Genomic DNA, 13,479 nt, shown 5'->3' on the forward strand with positions numbered 1-13,479 from the left:
GCGCCGCTTCCGCTTCCGCTTCCGGCCGCGACTGCGGGAAGATGGCGGCGGCCGTGGCGGCCTCGGCTCTGCCAGTCACCTTCGGGCGGCTGGTGTCCGCGTGCAGCCGCAGCTTCCTGAGGCCATCGTGTCCCGGAGCGGGTGAGACCCGGGCGCCGCGGGGTGAAGGGAAGAAGTGGGGCGAGCGGTGCCCCCCGCTGCCCTGGCCGCATGTGTCTGTGTCCGACGCGATGCCTTCGGTGCTGAGCGCCTTTTTTGATGTTGTGAACGTAGCACCGGCTTTGGAGTCAGGGAAACGTGGGTTCAGATTCTGGTTCTTTTCGTTAGTAGCTTAAATACTGATGACAGTTCTTCAACTTTGCTATAGGCCCTGCGTTACTAGGGGAGCAAACCGAGGCCCAGAGAGGTTAGGTGCCTTGCCCAGGGTCACAGAACGGGGAAGTGGGAGAGGAGGGATGCAGACAGCTGCCACCTGCACAGAAACCCGTGCTTTACTAAGCCCCCCCAAGACGTCCAGCCGCCCTCCGAGCCTCATCGTCCTCATCTGGAAAATGGCGATGGGCGGCCTTGCGGAATCTTAACCCGTTCAAGAAAAGCAACAGCTGTTATTTTAGACACTGGGTTATTTTGAGGCTCAAAAAAGGTTATTTTCATTAAAAACACTGTCAATTTATGCCTGAAAATGATTAGAGTGTGTGTTTGTGTGCACAAGTGTTTCTCTTTGTTTTTAAGTTGGGCCAAGTGGATATTTGACGGTATTGAAGAATTTCCTCTTTTTTAGACACTGTGATAGGGTCGTAGTCATGTTTTGTTGTTATTAACGAATCCTGGTCTTTTTACAGAAATATACTGACATCTTTATTGATAAAACAGTGTCTGATTTGCTTTAAAATAAGTGCACAGTCGGGCCAGAGGCAGCGTAAATCAAACAAAATTGGTCATGAATTGATAACTGTTGAATCTGGGGAGGGATCCTTGAGGACTCAGGGCTCACTATGCTATTCTCTTTAGTTTTGTATGCTTGACACTTTCCATAATAAAACATAGGTTTAAGTAGGCAGGGAAGTTTTTACAAAAGCAGTGGGACTTCTTCTGTTCTACTGACAAAACCACCTCGAGGATACCGTGTTCAATTCCAGACTCAAACTTTTAAAGAGAGGAACACAGATAAGTGTAGTGAGAACAGAGAAAATGACCAAAATGGTGAGCTGGTGGGACCTTGGAGAGTGAGTGAAAGAAACAGGATGGAAGGACACACGGTCATCACAGACATAAAGGATGATCCTGTGGCACAGGAGGAAGCACCTTTGTTCCTTGTCACAGTCAGGGCTAAGCTAAGACCATAGGCGAGAGTTACAGGAAAGCAGATCAGGTGCAGAAACTTTCTAACTGATCTTTTAACGGCTCCCAAGAAGGATGCTGAGTTCCCAGGGACGGGAAATTCCAACAGCAGCTCCATCAAATGACTGAGCAGATGTCATTCATCCTTTTACCATTTATTGAGTACCTATTATGTGTCAAACACTGGTCCAAGGTGGGGATTCATCAATAGTAAACATACAACAATAACGCCTGCTTTTCACAGAGTTAGCTAGCATTCTAATGGGAGAGGGAGTGAGCAGAGAGACAGGCGGTTTTTAAAAATAAGCAGAAGATGTATGTTAGAAGCTGGTAAGCCTTGTGAAGAATAATAAAGCATGAGTTGGGAGAGGGGTTCAATTTCAAGTAGGATGATCGAGAAAGGCCTGTCCACCGAGCTGTTGTTTGGTGGAGGAGAGGCAGAAGAGATGAGGGACTCAGTCTTGCGGGTGGGATACCCGAAGGGCAGGAGGGGTTCGGGAAGAGCCATCGAGGCACGGGCTCCTAGGCATGTGCGTGCCTGGCGTGTTCCAGGAATAGCAGGGAAGCAGAGTGGCGGGTCAGAGTGAGCAAGGGGAAGCGTGTGCAAGGTGGGCTCGGAGCGACGGGACCATGCTGCCCGCTGCCCTGCAGGCCCGTCAGGGCCGTTGCCATTTCTCAGAACGAAATGAGAAGCTCTTGGAGAGTTTTGGCAAATCGGTAACAAGATCACTGTAGCTGCTCAGCGTGCAGAGAAAGGAGGCATGAGGGGGAGCACGGTGTTCATCATGACCCAGGCAGGAGGCGCTGGTAGCTTGGATGATTGGAGGGTTAGAGCTGGATCTCGGAGGAGAGAGCCGAGTGGACTGGCTGATAGGTCGGCTGAGGGGTGTGAGAGAGAAGGTTCAACCTCTGTGGCCTGAGCAACTGGAGGGACGAGATTGCCACATGTGAGTTGGGGAGGAGGGTGGGAGGTCAGGGGCCTTTCTTGGGTTTTGAGATGCCTGTTAGACATGCAGGTGGTGGTGGCACATAGACAGGTAGATTCCCAAGTCCAGGCTGCAGGTGTAAACTTGGGAGTCACCAGTGTATAGTCCACGTTTAAGTCCACTCGACTAGAAGCAGTCAGCGGAGATACATAGAGGTGAGGAGATTCAAGACGTAAACCTCGGGCACAGCAAGGTGAAAGAGAGAAGCCAGTCGAGGAGACCGGAAACAGGAGCAGGTGCTCCTGGGAGAGCTTTGAAAGGGTGAACTTTATGGTGGATAAATTATAGGTCAACTAAAAAATATTAGTGATAGTTACTGAAAAATCCGCCCTCTGCTTTCAGCCCCTAAGCCCGCAGGCACTGCGTGTCTTGTTTCTGAGCCCTTCTCTCCTCAGTGGACCGTGAGTGCTGTTGTCACCTAGTGGATTAGTGTCTGCCGCCGCATGACAAAGTACCTCAAAACTGAGCAGCTTAAGATAACGAACGTTTATTACCTCCCAGCGTGCGTGACGGTCAGGAGACAGGAGCAGCTTAGCTGGGTGGTTCTGGTTCCGGGTCCCGTTAGGGCACGGTCAGGCCATCGGCAGGGGCCGCGTCACCTCAGGACTCCAGCCGGGCCGAGGTCCGGCGGGCAGGCTCTCCCGTCGCAGCAGGCACTGGGTCCTCTCCTCGGGCCTCCGCGTTCTTTCCCACCCTGACCTCCGACGTGCCGTTGGTCACAGAAACCCACTCCATGTGGGGGGACAGCACGGGGCCGAGAATACCAGAAGGCGGACTCTGCACACCATCTCCAAAGCTGTCCCCACACCTGGGCACGAGAGTCTGCTGGTCGAGGACTGTGCTCGGGGGTGGCGAATCGGGTTTAGGCCGTTTGAGATGGTGTGACAAACGAATCTCCATGCCGACAGCAATAACCAGTGACGATAAGTGACATCCTTTCAGCTTCGTTGACTTAGATTTTCTGTGGCCAAGTTACGATGCGGGTTAATCCCATGCCGGCTCCAGCTGTGCGGTCGGCACCGTGGGGGCGGGGCGCGTTTCGCTGTAGTAACCGCCGGTGTGTCCCTTACCCCCTCAGCCTCCCTGTGGTCTGCTCGCGGGTCCGGATCGCAGAGCCCTCCATTGCCACAAAGGTAAGATCCGAACGCGGGTTCCGGACACTCTCTGCCTGTCGTTGGTAGGACTGTCTTTCTAAAACTTCAGCCTTTTGAGTTTTCGGGAATATTTATGTTTTCTCTGAACTTTTTTGATAGTCTTTCTCAGACCCTTGACATAAACATAGAACTTCAAAGAGCGAGATGTTCCGAGGCCTTACATAGCTGTGTTTTATTAAGGGAACGTTTTAGCTCCAAACAGACTTCTAACTGGGAAGGCAGGCGGGATCAGAACCTCTAAGGAGAAGCTATGGAATGTATTAGAAGCTCATACTTAGGGAAAAAACGCTACTGTGACTACTAGGTCAGTTTGACAGAGTCACCTGGTCGACGGGAGTGGAACGGGGAACGGGGTGGCGGTCACAGTGGGGCAGGGCCCTGCCCCCACCCTGCAGCCAGCAGCCGGGCCCTGACTCGGGGCTCTGCGTCCTTCCTCTCCGGCAAGGTGGGACTGGAGCGCCAGTCAGGGCGGCCCCATGAGAAGCGAGCAAAGGTCTGCACTTAGGGAGCCCAGGACTGCACCCCGCACGGGTTAGAGCACCCAGCGTGCCGCGGCTGCAGCACCAGGGTCCCCGTGGCAGGGGCGGATGGGGGTCTTTGTTTCTCAAAGGGCACGTCGAAACCCTGAGTCAGGACTCAGAGGGAAATCATAAGTGGGTGTTTTGTTCATTGGCTTTTTTCCGTGCATCCTCCGTGGAAGGTTCTGCCTACCACCGGTTCCGGCTTTCTCACCCTTGTTCTTTTCGGGGGTCCCGGGGTCTGCCACATCCCAGGGTCTGGATGTGCGGGGATGAGCTCGGCGCCATGTAATATTCTGGCACATCGACTCAACGTGGGAAGCCTCCACCCAGTTCCCAGATTGTGTCGGGCACGTTCCCAGGGCCAGTGAACAAGGCAGAAAATGTCACTTTCTGGTGGCAAACAGTAATGAAAGCTTAAAAACTGTTCTGAAAAATTCTATTTGGACTCTACCAACATCCCCCCCGTTTGTGGACTTCTGGAATTCAAGACAGAAATAGAAAGTTAGGACCCCTCCACCTCCTTTTGAGGGGAGCCCAGGTTCCCTTTCTTTGTCCCTCCCGCCAGCCACCCCACTCTACACCAGGCCAAGCGGAGGGCAGAGAGTTACTGCATGGAGAAGACTGGCCACACTGAGCTTGGCGCCCCCAGGTGGGCGGAGGCGGACAGATGACCATGGCACAGGACAGAATGGCGGTGGGGGCGCTGCTGCCCCAGGGCGCTGAGCCGACCGCGTCCCCACTCTGCCAAGTCCTGCTGGACACATGACCCCTTCCGATCCTGCCACAGCCCTGAGGGCAGGTGCTTCTGTTCCCACTTCCTCAGTGAAAGGAACCGGGACCCAGAGTCATTAAATCCTTGCCAAGGTCATGTCCTTGTCGGCGGCAGAGCCAGGGTTGTGACCCAGCATCCCCCTTGGGTAGGCCACCAGCCCAGGACCCACAGTTATTCCAGGGACAGTTCTTCGGGAAAAGAATGCTTAGGATTCCCGTTTTGATTACTGAAGCATCAGCCATTGTTCCTCAGATATGTGGCCATTCTGGGGTGCAGGGAGGGCTGTCCTCAGCGTCATGCCTCAGGGTGGGTCTGCACCGGGGAACCAGCGCCACCATTGCCCTGAGTCACGTGGCACTAGCAGCAGGCTCGCCGGTCCCCTCCCAACACCAGCCTCCTGAGATCACGGGCACAGAGTTCGCTTCGACCGTAAGGGAGCTGCCCCAGCCAGCACCCGAGACGGGAATGGGAACGGGTAACGTGGGAGGTCCATGTCCTTACGTTTTGCGTACAGCCATTTCTTAAGATTTTGAACTGCCTTCGCACACATGTGACGCGTGTGCAAAATAACTTTTACCACAGATATGTCCCTAAAACATCCCTGAGTTCACCGCCTTGGCCAGAAGTCGTTCTGCCAGACCCAGCCGAGGAGACCAGACACCACGCAGGTAAGCGGCAGAGCGAAAGGACAGCAGCACCCGCCCCCACGGGCCGTCACCCGGCCGCAGAACGCGGGCTTCGCGTGCCTCGGTGTGAACGCTCACGCTCGCTTTTGCCACTTCGCACCAGAGTCGAAAGCCCTCGTGCATTTGGCTGATGCCCCTCGACCACCTGCCGTGTTCGAGCAGGTGATGCAGGCTAGGGAAGGGGCGCTCGGGCCACCTGATTCGGGGAGAGACTTCTCCCCAGGTGGAAGAGCAGAATGCAGTGTGCGTGACAACCAGCGGGGAAGCCTGCAGTCGGCCTGCAGTCGCCATGGACAGTGTCACCATGAGGGCTTGCAGGGTCCTGAGTTCCCCCAGAAAGCTGGAGACCCAGACCAATGCCTGGGGTTATCTGGGTTTAAGATGCTGTTCCAGGGGACGTGCGAGACACATGGGCCGCAGGCTTCCGCCTGGACTGGGTGTGTCCTCCCTGTCCCTAGCCCCAGTGACACTGTCCAGACAAAAATAGTCCAGAAGGAGGGGGTCGCGATGTGAGGGGGCGTGCAGGGGGCCTAGGCCCACGGGGTGTCGTTCCGGGTTCCCCTGTGTGCAGAACGGCCCCCGCTTCTCAGGGCTGGCCCGCTGCCCAGCGAGGGACGTGTGGCCGCCTGACCGCCCCATGCCCCGTCTGGCCTCTCCGCCCCGCAGAGGTCGTGCAGAAGGTGAACGAGCTGATCGCCACGGGCCAGCACGGCCGGCTCTTTGCTGTGGTGCACTTTGCCGGCCACCAGTGGAAGGTGACCGCCGAAGACCTGATTTTAATCGAAAATGCATTAGACGTCGCATGTGGAGAGAGGATTCGGTTGGAGAAGGTGAGGCGGTTTCTTTGTGTGTCCGGGGACTCAGTCACCAACCGTGTGGTCCCCGATCCCCGGGTCGTCACTGGGGAGGTTTCCTCACGTCGGAGGTGACCACGCAGGGGCCGGGGGGCGGGAGAGTGAGTGGCACAGCGGGCCGGCCGCCTCAAGGACAGCCCCCGACTCAGTAGGGTCACTGCGCACAGGGACAGTCCCCACGGTTCTCTGAGGAGAGGTGCACGTGTCCATCGGTCACCTCACATCTCACCGATTCCCACAGAAAAATATTCGGCGGCAGAGATAATAAAAGTCCCAGCCAAGGATGTAAAGAGTGTTTTGAGTCCATGTTTATGCGGGAAAAGTTGAGTTTCAGCCGGAACGCGGCTCTGACGTCAGACTTGCCGGCCGTTGCTACGTGTAAGCGGTGAGGGCAGGTCCAGGGACACTGTCCTGCCCGCGGTCATCTCTCTGACCGCCACACACGGCTTGCCCTGTCTGCTTAGAGGCACGTCTGCCCTTCGGTTGCACTGTTTGTTGTCTTCGGGGTGTCCATCTGTTTTTCTGGGATACATAGAGCTGTTAGTATGATGTAGCGTGACGTATGTGATTTTATAAGTTAAAACAGCTCCTCTGTGTATGTGGAGTTTTTGCGTGTTAGCGCTGTTCCTGAGACCGTCCTCTCCCCGCCTGCGGTCTGAACACAACTGTGTACTTGGCTCAGAGCGGGGCTGGTTAGCCATGTAGGACGTCAGCCTCCAGCGGGTCTCCTCATGATGACGTCAGGGGCTCTGTCATGAGCTCAGGAACAAGAGCACATTCACTTCTGAACATCCAGAATAAACGAGGGACCGCAGCAGTGTGTGTGCATGTGTATATGAAGATTTCCAAAAAGACATCGTTTTAAAATTTTTCCCAGTGACAAACAGTACAGGAAGCCCCATCTAATGCAGATTGTTTTTCGTGACTCAGGAAGTCCAGGAGCAGAGAACATCTCACGCTGAAAGTAACTCTTAAACAGTCCATTTATTGCTTGTCATCACCTAATGCACGTGGTCCCCTGGCGTTACAAACGTGCTTTGTCCCTAGGCCTGTAAGTTTAGTATGATTGGCTTTTTTTCTTGCCAATAAAATTCAAGGCACTCTTCTAACATCTAAAAAACTCCGTCACACTTGGTATACAAAGGCGTCTTCATCTGTGTCCACACTGAGTGCCACAGTTTCTGCCAGACCGAAAACGGTGGCCCGGCGGTAGGGAACGTTGCGGTCATCACATAGACCTGACCTCTCGCCATCGTAGCCGTCCGTGACCCGCTTCAAAAGACACCGTGGTCTGATGGGTGCATTTTCCCCCATGTACGTTACACTTCAAGAGGAAGTTTCTTTTTATAATGAAAAGCCACTGTTTTCATCGGAGGTCAACACGCCTATGTTGACGTGTGACCAGCACACCAGATAATCAGTCTTACCCATCCTGCCTCCGACAGCCCGGGCATTTCCACAGGACAGCACTTCGAGCCCTTTAAAGTTTGTTTCACGTTAAGGGAGTGATTAGCGAGATGGCAGATCGAGTCTGTGTCGCAGCTTGTAACCCGCGCTGTTCTCACCGTCCAGCGTCACTATCTGTTGTTCGCAACATCTGCATCGCTTGCCGCTCATGTGCCCATCTCATCTTTCAGGTTCTGCTGGTCGGGGCTGACGACTTCACGTTGCTTGGCAAGCCACTTCTCGGGTAATGTGCTCTCAGAGGCGGGGCTTTGTCTGGGGTCCCGGGCAGCGAGGCCAGGCAGGGGCCACACTAGTATCAACCAACGCCACACACGGCAGGCTCACACTTTATAATGGTGGATGTTGAGTGTCCCCATGTGGAGGACACCCAGACCAAAACCTGGCTCTATTCCTGATCCGTTCCGAGGTGGCCCTGTGAGGACCAGGGTCAGACTTCTGTTCCTTATCATGTTCCTTCGAGCTATAGTCAAAATATCTATAGGGAGGGCATATTACAATCAACACGAAAGAAAGTAAAACTTCATTTTGGGAAGGCTGACACACAGCATTAGGAAAACTGGAAAATGGTCAGGAAGGCATGTCGTTTCTTCTCTTCCCTATCAGAAAGGATCTCGTTCGAGTAGAAGCCACAGTCATTGAAAAGACAGAATCGTGGCCAAGAGTCAACATGAAATTTAAGAAAAGGAAAAACTACAAGAAGAAAAAAAGTAAGTTGGAGACAGCGGGGCTGGCCCTGCGGTCCCTTCCGACTCCGGGCGCGACCCTGCGTCCTGCCGCCGGGTACAGTCGGACCAACACCCGGTCCCCTGGGTCCCGCACCACACCCGGGGCTCGGCCGGTCGCCACACGGCATGCTCCGTGAGACACATCAGGGACAGCCATAGCTGCTTCGTTCATGCTGGAAAATACCAGAAGCAGCTCGCACGTCCACCCCAGAGATGGACAGGAACGGGGGGAGGTACTCTGTCCACGCACGGGCCACTCCCTGGCCAGCAGGGGGCCGGTCCTGGAGTGGGCATAGGGTGACACCACCGCACAGAACCTAAAGGCGAGCGGACTCAGCCCACACTGCTGGGCACACAGACGTGTCCGCACAGACGTGTCCGCGTGCACTGACACGCACACGCTCGCTCACACACACGCACACTCGCACACATACACTCACACACACACACTCGCTCACACACACACGGCCAGGCACTGGTGAAAGGCATGGGGGCAGGCGTGCCGGGCCGGCTCGCGGGCTCCTCGTCCAGTCGGCTGGCGCGCACGTGTCTGCCCTGTGTGCTCTCGTGTCCCTTGCGCTGCATCAAATCCTCGAGAGAGAAGACTGCGCTGGGCGTGAGGCCCGGACAGCGAGCACAGCAGCCGTGGGGGTGGTGGAAGAGGCTGGCAGGAAGGGCCTGAGGTCAGGGATGGGCCAGGAGGTGGCCGGTCCCTTTTAAGTGGAGGAGGGCCGCCCCCTGGAGCCTGGAGGACAGGGCAGTCTGGGGGTCTTCCAGGCCTGGGAGGAGGGGCACCGGAGGTGGCCAGGGCTGCGCTGCTTGTCAGAGAAGGGAGAGGCCAGAGGTGGCTGGATGCTGGTGGACGGAGCGAGGAGGCCTCAGACGGTGGCCCCCCCATCCCGGCCCTGGGGGGCGGGGACAGGCCTGCGTCTGGGCGGAAAGAGTTGGTAACAAGGGCAGCAGCGAGTGTCCGTGGCTTCACTGAGGTGGGCAGGGAGCCAGGGGTCTTCTGGAAGGAGAGGAGGGGCTGGAGGCGGGGAGGGGGGAGCTCAGAAGTGGGGGGGCAGGCGGCTCAGCCAGGGTGCTGCTCAGATGCTGGGTCTGCAAGTGCCACAGGGGATGAGAGGATGAGACAGTCACTAACACGTGCTGGATGACATGTCCTAAGCCATGTAGGGAGGAAGGACAGCCAGAGCGAGCGTAGAAGGGCTCGGCGGGGCCGGCCGCGGCCGTTAGCTTCATTGGCGGCATTTTGGTCCGGGCCTCAGAAGAGCTGAGGAAATAGGTAGCTGGAGAAGACGCGACCCTTGGTGGGCGGGGTCAGGAAGGTGAGTGAGGACAGGTCTGCACCTCCCTTCCCAGCTCCCGGGGGTGGGGCCTAGCCTCCACGCATCCAGGACAGAGGGCCAGAGGGTGGCAGGCGGACGGGATGAAAGGCAGGGAGCCCCAGGCGAGCCTCAGTCCGGCCGCCACTGGCCACGTCCCGCCTCCCGAGCTGGACGGGGCACGGCCCCGCCTCCTCCCCCCACGTGTTACCGTCTTCGTTCCAGTCTGTGGCCACCAGCATTGCCCAGCCAGTCCACAGCAGGAAGGGGCCGTCCTCCAGGGGCTTCCACTGGGTGTCACAGTCCCCATGAGGCAGGGCTCCTCCAGGCTGGAACCCTGCAGGCTATAAAATCCTCTCCAAAATGGGTGTCGCCCCTGATCCTCGGTCACAGCAGTAACTGCTGGCCACACTGCCAACAGCGGGGGTGACTCAGGTGTAGCTGAGATGGTGATGCTGCCCTCACCTAGACCCAGGCCGGAAGCCTCATGGTCGGCCCGATGGGGCTGTTCACCGCCACAGCCCGGGGTCTCAGCGGGCACTGGGGAAGAGGGCTGGGGCCACGGCAAGGGCTGTCCTGGCCACCAGGCCTCCGGGCGCTGCAGCTTCTACGGGGGCTCATGGAGCAAGTGGGCCTGGCACACACCACAGTGTTCACCGCACGTGGCTGGCGGGAGCCACGTGGGGCATTGCTGGGGTACCAGTGCCGTCCAGGGAGGGCTGGTGCGAGGCAGAGCCCCTGTGGAGAGAGCGGGCGGCCAGTGGCGGGATCTCGCAGTAGCCCGTTAGCTGGGTCAGAATTTGCAGTCAGCCTGTGACCACGTCCCGTCTCTCCCCCAGTTATCGTGGCCCCGCAGACCGTTCTCCGGATAAACAGTGTCGAGATCGCTCCATGTCTGAGCTGACCCTGGAGCCGTGCACAGAAATGCACAAATAAACTCCACTTTCCATGAAGACTGCATCTGCGTGCCATGGCAACGCGCCGAGTGCCCGCTGGGGATTGCTCTGGCCTGAGCGCCGTGTCTGAGCTTATCCTCCGTCAGCAGCGGCCGCCCGGGCCAGGGAGGCCGGGAGTCGGAGCAAAGTCGCACGCGGCCCTCCCACGGCCAGAGCTTGGTGCGGAAGATGGGCTGCTGGGCTTGGCCCCCCGCCACCCCCCACCGCAGAAGGCAGGGCCGGCCGGCGTCCCCGGAGCTGACGCCAGGAGAGACGTGGTCTAGATTCCACTTCTGGGCAAGATGCACAAAAACATGAGCGAATTCCACCTCCGAGTAATCCAGTCAACCTGTCTGGAGCAATTCGCTGGCTCAAACCAGGCAGTCTGGGCCCAGACCCTGCTCTGTCCTTCTGCTCCGCTTGGTCCAGCAGGAAAGGAGGGTCAGTGCAGGGGGTGGCACTCCGGCCAGGGGCACTCGGAGCCGGGAGGGCGGTGTGGGGTCGTGGGGCTTGAGAGCAAGTGCTGGGAGGCCGCGGAGGCAGCGGGGAGGTGTGAACTCGGTCCTGAAAGCAGCCACTGGGCCGCAGTGGTTGAGGCCGCCCAGGTCCGCTCGGGGCGGTCAGGCGGGCAGCTCACCCGGGGCAGGAGGGCGGGCCCGGAGCCTGAGTGCCCAGGGAGCGGCGGGGGGGAATGCAGGGGAGGAGGGGGCTCAGCCACCCCGGCCAGGGTTCCACGTCATTGACAGGCAGGGCCACCTTCTAAGGGAATAGTCAAGGCTTCAAGTATCACAGCGAAGCCTGTTATCAAACTCCAGTACTTTCTACAGTGAGATTCCTTCGAGGGTCTCTTGGGAGTCATCCCTGTGAGGTGGAAATCAGAAAATGAAGACAGCACTGCCCCCAAGGCTGCCGGCTTCTCCCTACTCTCTCCCCCAGGTTCCCAGGCACCCAGGAGGGATGCTGGCCCCGCTGGGCCCTCCCGCCCTGTCATGCCCCCTGTGTGCAGCAGAGGGCGCAGTCCTGCTGCTCTCCGAGGTCCTGGAGCTGACGCGTTGGCTGCAGCTTCCCTGATGCTGGGGTGGGAGGGGTGGTGGGACCCAACCTCAGAACGTGGGGTGCCCCACCCCATCTGATGCCCCCCAGCCGGAGGTTTGTAATGACGTCCCTCAAGCCGCAGCGCACCCAGACCTCTGAGTGGCGCCAGCCTCGCACCGTCTCCTGTGGCCGTTTGTTCCACGTGCAGTTGGTAAAACATTCGAGACGGGAGCCGCCTTCTGCGTCCCTTCGCTCACTACGTCCGGACGCTCGGAATACCGAGCAGATTCGGAAAAGTCCGCTGCGGTCAGCAGCACAGCTTGGGGGCTGCCGAGCCAGACCTGGCCGTGAACCCCAGGCCCAGCCCCAGCGAGCAGCGTGCGACCTGGGCCAAGACTCGTGAGTGCGGCCACCATGTGTCCCGGGGGGCCACGATCAGGGCGGGGTTCGTCCCCACAGCCGTCTGGGGGGAGCCGATGTTCAGCCACCACGTCCTCAAACTCCTCCGCGACGAGCTTAGCAAAGCCCCACCTCTTGCCCACGTGATCCGTGGAAGAAAAAGGGGAGTCAGGGTGTCTGGGTTTGGGGCAAGGAAAGGCAGGGGACTTGAACTTGGCCCTGCGAAGACCCTCAGTCACAGGCTCCTTGCTCTGCAGCTTGGCGTCGATGGACATGACAACGTGGCCAGCGTGGACCTGGCCGCTGTGCCCTGGGGCTTTCCAAAGGCCCCTGTGTACCTGTCCGGGTCTGTCCACTGGGCACAGGACAGCTGCTTGGTGTGGACACCGGGAAGGGGTGGCGCTGCCCTCGGATGTGACGATTATCGCTGGCACCGTGTGGCCCCAGAGCGGGGGCTCATTTGCTTTTGCTGCTTCCGCACCAGGTCTGAGAAGCGGGCCTTGGGGTCAGGGGTGCCTGGGCAGAAGCGAGACCTGGGGTGCAGCCTGTTCTTGCAGCACCAGCACCCCCGGGCGGGGCGGCCGCCCATGGCGACAGCAGGGTCTTCGGTAGTGTGCCAAAGGGGAAGCGTAAAATGGCAGGTTGGGTGACATGTACACTTAAGGCAGAACACAGCCGGACTAGCTTCTCATCACTCGGCTAATGGAAAAAAGCACCTGCGTCCTTGTCTGCGGGGCACGAATGCTCCCTCGCAGGCTGTTGACGCAGCTGTTCCCGGCGGGCGGTCACAGGCATGCCGCAACCCGCCTCCGAGCTGGTGGGACACTGCGGCCACACCGGCACTCACTGTCCCATCCCGGCTGCCTGCCGGGCCCGCCCAGGTTAGTCTGTCCCCTTTGTCACAGGAACACTTTGCTGCTCCATTAGCAGTGAGGACGTCCCCCAGGGGCTGCCGAGCACCTGCTCGCCTGGCCTCCCCTTAACCCAGCCGCCCACGGGTCGGCACCCACCCTGGCCTCACCCAGCTCCCGCGGCTCTGCGGCTGCCCCCTGCGAGCACTGCCTCCCAACCTTCCGCCCCAGCTTGCTCCCCCGGACTGTATGGCCCAAGGCTCAAGACTGTGCCACCCAAAACCTGCCAGCCGGGCCCAGCGTGTGCCAAGAGAGAGCAGTGTGGGGTGAGGCAGAGAAGGACGGTGTGAGAGAGACAGTGAGATGCCAGACAGCCCAGGGGTTAGGCACAAGGGTTTGAGCCAGATTGGCACCTCCGTCACTAACCA

At 58.4% G+C, this 13,479-nt stretch overlaps 1 protein-coding gene across 1 annotated transcript; it reads left to right on the forward strand.

Annotated features, from left to right (window-relative positions):
• MRPL21 (mitochondrial ribosomal protein L21) lies at positions 1-10,784 on the forward strand. Its single transcript, XM_006910999.3, has 7 exons — positions 1-141; positions 3,406-3,460; positions 5,357-5,442; positions 6,127-6,290; positions 7,952-8,004; positions 8,385-8,488; positions 10,671-10,784. Exons 1-7 carry the CDS (start codon positions 42-44, stop codon positions 10,733-10,735), a joined length of 627 nt encoding a protein of 208 aa, XP_006911061.1. The 5' UTR covers positions 1-41; the 3' UTR covers positions 10,736-10,784.
• Positions 10,785-13,479: the final 2,695 nt, after the last annotated feature.

The sequence above is a fragment of the Pteropus alecto genome, unplaced genomic scaffold (genome assembly GCF_000325575.1).
Source record: "Pteropus alecto unplaced genomic scaffold, ASM32557v1 scaffold43, whole genome shotgun sequence".
NCBI lineage: Eukaryota > Metazoa > Chordata > Mammalia > Chiroptera > Pteropodidae > Pteropus > Pteropus alecto.

Coding starts and splice junctions, on each gene's coding strand:
- MRPL21 (XM_006910999.3), top strand. CDS start 42: ATGGCGGCGGCCGTGGCGGCCTCGGCTCTGCCAGTCACCTTCGGGCGG. Junction 142..3,405: donor GCCATCGTGTCCCGGAGCGG/GTGAGACCCGGG, acceptor TTACCCCCTCAG/CCTCCCTGTGGTCTGCTCGC. Junction 5,443..6,126: donor GGAGACCAGACACCACGCAG/GTAAGCGGCAGA, acceptor TCCGCCCCGCAG/AGGTCGTGCAGAAGGTGAAC.